The following is a 6,159-nucleotide window of genomic DNA, read 5'->3' as shown; positions in this document are numbered from 1 at the left end:
CTCACATTACTTCTGCTCAATTCCATTGGCCAGAAGTGGCCACGTGGCCATCCCTAACTCCAAGGGGGGCGGGCAGGGAAGTTCTGGTCACTCACCAGTAGAAAGGGGCACGGATTTGAAGGACGGCTCACAGCCTCTAGTCACATCTCCTTGCAGGGACACCATGAGGACAGATCAAGTATGTGGCACTTAGTATGAGCTCAAAAGAAGTGCACAGTATCATGGGGTCAGGGCTCCCGGGACCTCGGAAAGTCTCTGATCCAAGGTCCTCGTCTCCTTACAGCTAAAGGCACAGGTGCAGAGAGAGGCCTCTGCCTGGGTCAGCCATCGGGTAAGGGGCCAATGTTGGTCAGATCCTGTCAGATCCTCACCCCACCGTCCTACATCTGATTTCAAATTACCTGGCTCAGCCCACCTGCGGCTGGGCAGAAAGCAGGGACCCAAATGGCCCTCTACACAGAGGCAGTGTCCTGGAGCCTGGTGGCACAGCTTTATGACTCGGTAGGTGTGGCCCTGGTTTCTGGGATGGGAGCCATGCTGCTCTGTGACAGAGGGCCACACCCACCCCTGGGAGAGGGCACTGGGCCGGGGGCACCTGCCAGGTTGGGTGGCCGAGGAGGATGGCGTGCCTGGGTTTTCTCCTCCTCCTCCTCCTTCTCGCCAGTGCAGTGGCCCAGGGGGAGTACGGCGTGGTCCACGTGGTGTCACAGAACTGGAGCAAGGACTACTGTGTGCTGTTCAACTCAGACTATGTCACCCTGCCCCGGGACCTGCGCCACGCCCCACTGCTGCGCCTGTACGATGGCACCTCGGCACCCTGGTGCCCTGGCGAGGACTCCTCCCACCAGGCCCCGCCCGGCTCCCCCAGCCAGCGGCCCCTCCGCCAGACCACCGCCATGGTCATGAGGGGCAACTGCAGCTTCTACGCTAAGGGCTGGCTGGCTCAGGGCCGAGGTGCCCACGGGCTGCTCATCGTGAGCCGGGTCAGCGGCCAACAGTGCTCAGACACCACCCTGGCAGCCCAGGACCCCCCCCAGCCCCTGCCCGACCTCACCATCCCTGTGGCCATGCTCCAATACACCGACATGCTCGACATCCTCAGCCACACCCACGGCGACTCCACGGCCCGCGTGGCCTTGTACGCGCCCCCAGAGCCCATCCTCGACTACAACATGGTGGTCATCTTCATCCTGGCCATCGGCACCGTGGCCATGGGCGGCTACTGGGCCGGCCTAACCGAGGCCGATCGGCTGCGGCGGCGCCGGGCCCGAGGAGGGGGGGGACCCGGGGATCTCGATCCGCAGGAAGCAGCGGCCGCCCAGGGGAGCCAGGAGGAAGACGACGAGGACACCCCCGTGGACTTCACACTGGCCACGACGGGCGCAGTGATCACCATGTCCTGCTGCATCATGCTGCTCCTCTACTTCTTCTACGACTGCTTCGTCTACGTCATGATCGCCATCTTCGGCCTGGGCGCGGGCACCGGCCTCTACAGCTGCACGGCCCCCCTGGTGCGGCACCTGCCCCTGCAGCAATACCAGTGGTCCCTGCCGGGCCGCCGGGCCCGTCTGCAGCTGCCCCTGCTGCTGCTGGCCGGCCTGTGCGCGCTGGTGACCGTCCTCTGGGTCGCCTACCGCAACGAGGACCGCTGGGCGTGGCTCCTGCAGGACGCGCTGGGCATCGCCTACTGCCTGTTCGTCCTGCGGCGCGTGCGGCTGCCCAGGCTCAAGCACTGCACCTGCTTCCTGCTGGCCCTGCTGGCCTTTGACGTCTTCTTTGTCTTCGTCACGCCCCTCTTCACCAGGACGGGTGAGAGCATCATGGTGGAGGTGGCCTCGGGCCCGGCAGATTCCTTGAGCCACGAGAGGCTGCCCATGGTGCTCAAAGTGCCCCAGCTGAGCTTCTCGGCCTTGACCCTGTGTGACCAGCCCTTCACCATCCTCGGCTTCGGTGACATCGTGGTCCCAGGCTTCTTGGTGGCCTACTGCCATCGCTTCGATGTGCAGACGCGCTCGGGCCAGGTCTACTTCACGGCCTGCACCGCGGCCTACGCGGCGGGTCTGCTGCTCACTTTCGCCGCCATGGTGCTCACGCAGGTGGGTCAGCCCGCCCTGCTCTACCTGGTGTCCAGCACCCTGCTCACTAGCCTGGCCGTGGCCGCCTGCCGCCAAGAGCTCACCCTCTTCTGGACTGGCCAGGACAGAGCCAAGACCCCTACCCAGCCCGTGGCAGGGCTCTGTGACACCCATTCCGCTGGCTCCAAGCAGAAGCAGGAGGACACAGTAGACGTCCCCATAGCCAGCAAGTCTGAGGGGGTCACCAACCACTTGTCAGGGGACTTAGACAGCGGCCTCGGGGAGGCCACAGCCAGGATTGTCACCGTACCTGAGGATGAAGCCACGGGTCTGGTTGGCTACAGCGATAGCTCCGAGGGCTGGAGTGATGCCAACCTGGACCCCGAGGAGCTGCCCCGTGCCTCCCCCAGGGCCTCAGAGGAGCTGACACCACAGACGCCATCACCCTCAGAGCTGCGCCAGGCCCAGGCCCAGGCCCAGGGCGCTGACCTGCCCTGGAGGAGGCCGTACAAAAGGAAGAGCTTGAGGGTGAAGAAGAGCATGTCAACCCAGGCTCCCTTGTGAACCAGGCCCCGGGACATGTGCCTCCAGAGAGTCAAAGGAATAGCGCGAAGCAAAGGCATATGTGGCAAAAAGAAACCGGCATTAAAGAAATTCCAGACCGACCCAGCAGAGCCTCTTTGCTTGTTAGGATGATAAGAAAGCAGCAGCCATGGGAAGTCCATGCAAGGCCCAGAATTGTGCAGACGGGGAAGACAGGCTCAGAGGGCACACAACTTACATAAAGTTACTCAGCAAGGTCAAGATTTTCTCCCAGGCCTTGCCTCCGCTCTCCCTGCCTCGCCAACACCCACCAAGCCAGAGCGCCAGCCCCTTAGCCTGGTGGACAGGCCCCTCCTGTCCCTGCAGCCCCACCCAGCTTCATTGCCCAGCTTCATGCTCAGGTCCAACTGAACCATTACTGTTCCTTGATCACACCATGTCCTCTCCCTCTCTTTTTGCACATACTGTCCCCTGTCTGGGATGCCCTTCCCATTCCAGACAAATTCCCCAACCCATCTCCCTGGCTCACTGGAACATTCCTCAGCATCCTCCAGGCATCTGCATGTTCACATCCATCCTTTCTGCCAAACATCCCTGCCCAGCGCACCCAGGACAGCAGGGCCACACCCAGGTGCTTCTGCACAGACGGTGCACCTGCCGCGTGCATCTCCCTGTGCCGGGCACAAGGGAGGCCGCTGTGGGGGATGGGCGGGAAGGGGAAGACACAAGAAACAACCTGAGAATTGGCTTCAGGTCGAGGATAGAAGGGTTGGAGCTGGAGCGGGAGAATTTAGGAGGCCATGGATCTATTCCCCATGCTTCCTTCCTTGACTGTGGATAAAAGACGAGTCTCTTAACCCTCTGGTCTCAGGAGTCTCATCTTCACAATGGGGCTTACAGTGCCATGTCCACCTGAAGACAGGGGCACGGACAAGACGACCTCTTGAGGATTCCAGTTTTTCAGGCCACCTGGCGTGTTTACATGTTGCTTCAGCAGAGCGAACAAACTCTGGGCTGGGGGAAGGCCTCCTGCAGGAGGCCATGCTGGAGGTGAGGGAACCCAGCCTGGGGGCAGCGTGTGGTACAGTAGTTAGGGTCGAGAGTCAGCTGCCCACGGGAAATTCCTGCTCTGCTACTGACCTGCACTGCGTCACTGAGCAAATGACGTAAGCTCTCAGTGCCTTAGTCAACGCATCTGTGACGTGGGGTGACAAGGCCCCACCACAGGCTTTCGGTGCGGTTTGAATGTGTCTGTCTGTGTAAGGTGATTGACACCGTGCCTGCACGTGGGACGAGCTCTGTGCATGTTAACTGCGTACTGTTTCCCTTCAGGAAAGCCTTTCGAATCAAATCCGACTCCTACAGGCCCCGCGCCCCTCCCGCCTGGCATTCCCGCCCCCACTATCACGAGGGCGAGGGCAGCAGACCCCACCCAGCTGTCGTCCCCCCCAGAGCCCTCACACAAGCTGGCTCCTTTCCCTGGCGCTAGGCCCTCCTCCCACCCCTAGAAAGCCCCCTCCACAGGAGGCCTTCCCTGATGACCGTTTCTAGCCCTCAGTCCCAAGCATGTGACTGTACACTCTGTTCGTTAGTTTCTTGTCTCCTTCAGCCGACTGTCAGCTTCATGAGGGCAGAGACCGCCCTGTCTTGTTCAGATGAGTAGTTCCAGGGCCTAGAACAAGTCCTGGTGTGGAATAGATGCTTGGTTTTGTTTGCTGGAGAAACGAATGAATGAATGAATGAATGAATGAATGAATGAGGAATTAATCTATCTTGAACCTAGAGGAAGGAGGGACACAGTGAGGTGAGGTGCCCAGGCTGCCCCCTGGGTTCCTGCAGGGCCTTGGTCAGTGTGGAGATGTGACTCTAAGGGAACTGGTTGGGCACTGGGGGTGGGGAGTTAGGTGGCCCGTGGTAACAGGCATCTTAACAAAAGCCCCACTGGCTGGTCCCCTCCGCAAACAGCACCTGCAGGCTTGGGCTAGACAAGGGCAGTGTGAGGAACCGGGGCCAGGCCCCTGACCGAAGGGGTTGGCAGCCCTCCTTCTGGAGCCAGAGGCCATCTGGCCGGGACAGAGGGGCCTCCGCAGGCCCTGGCTCTTCCCCAGCCCAGGCAGCCTCCCCACTGCTAATTTGCGTCACTGGACTCCACCCCTCTGCCAGGCCCACGGGGGAGGGCTGGACAGAGCCAAGCCTCTCCTGCTCCCTGACCCCCAGACTGGGGGGACAAAGGAACTCCTCTCTCCCTGAAGCCGGCAGCCGGGTGGCTCTGAGGATGCTGGGCTCCAGCTCCCTGCACGGGGAGGTGCCTGCCACCAAGAGGGGGTTCTCCAGGGGAGGGTCTGCCCTGCCCACTTCTGAACAGCACAGATGGAGGAGAGGGCAAGTACCACTCTGCCCCACTGCTCTACCCAACAGCGCAAACACTCAGAGAACATTTTATCTCTAAAATGGGGAGAAGGATCGTGGGGGTGTGGCCAGTGTGAAACCACTGGGCAAGGAGCTGAGCCTGGGCTCCAGATTCCGAGTCCTTCCTTGCTGCTGCTGCGCTGTGACGGCCCCGGGTCCCCGGCCCCGGCCTGAGCCATGCCCTCTTAGCTTCAGGCTCAGCTTCACCTTGCCAGTCCCCTCCCCAGGGACTAGCCAAACCCAGGGGGTGCCCAGTCAGAGGTGCCGAGAACTGGCAGCTCCCCCTGAATGCCAGAGGATCACAGGGTACTGCACATGTGTATGTACACCCATGTACACAGGTAAACGTGTCCACAACCACAGTGCATCATACATGCACATACACACATGCACTTTCACACCCTGCACACACTCACACCCCAGCATACATATACTGAACACACCCACATACCTGTGCACACGCACGTACACCAGGGCTCCAACATTTTCTGCTGTTCTCTTCAGACCCCGCCCTTCCCGCCCAGGTCTGTCCTGTGTCTGTGGGAGGGGGTGCTGACACCTGGACTTCCTATGCAGAGGCAGGACAGCCGTCCGGGTGGGGCAGACACTGAGACAGCGTTCAGAGCCCCCGCGGGGAGGATGGCTGCCTCAGCTTTCCAGCCCAAGTCGCTCTCGGGGAGGTGGGGACACGGACGGCCAGCTAATGCTGAAGCCAGATTGCAGTACCAGGACCAGGCAGCTCCCTCGGCGCCTCCTGTCACATCCAGTCTTTGCTCCCAGCCCCCTGGGCTGCCAGAGACGGTGGCAGGCCTGCCCCCCAGTCGGAGGGCTCCCCTGCGCTCACCGGCTTCCCCCTCTCCGTTTGCACTCTGAGCTCCATCTCAGTGCCTGCTTCCTGAAGAGCCCGACCTGTGACAGGTGAAACCTAAGATGAGGCTGGACAGGAACAGACTCCCCAAGCTCCACGTGGCCCAGCCCCAGCCCTGGGGCTGTGCTTTGCTCAGGCTGCCCAGTAATTCTCTGTGGCCTTGTTTAATCTCAGCAAGAACCCCATGAGCAGAATAGTCGCAGGCTTGTTTTTTGTTGTTTTTTGGAGGGTGATTTGGTTAATGAAGAATTTGGTAGTCTGGAT

At 61.0% G+C, this 6,159-nt stretch overlaps 1 protein-coding gene across 1 annotated transcript; it reads left to right on the top strand.

Annotated features, from left to right (window-relative positions):
- Positions 1-620: 620 nt before the first annotated feature.
- On the top strand, positions 621-2,639 carry SPPL2C (signal peptide peptidase like 2C). The gene has a single exon (XM_036269976.1). The coding sequence runs from the start codon at positions 621-623 to the stop codon at positions 2,637-2,639; it is 2,019 nt and encodes a 672-aa protein (XP_036125869.1).
- Positions 2,640-6,159: the final 3,520 nt, after the last annotated feature.

Source organism: Molossus molossus, unplaced genomic scaffold (assembly GCF_014108415.1).
Source record: "Molossus molossus isolate mMolMol1 unplaced genomic scaffold, mMolMol1.p scaffold_m16_p_19, whole genome shotgun sequence".
Taxonomy (NCBI): Eukaryota; Metazoa; Chordata; class Mammalia; order Chiroptera; family Molossidae; genus Molossus; species Molossus molossus.
The sequence above is the reverse complement of the archived record's forward strand: the minus strand, read 5'-3'. Positions and strand labels throughout refer to the sequence as shown.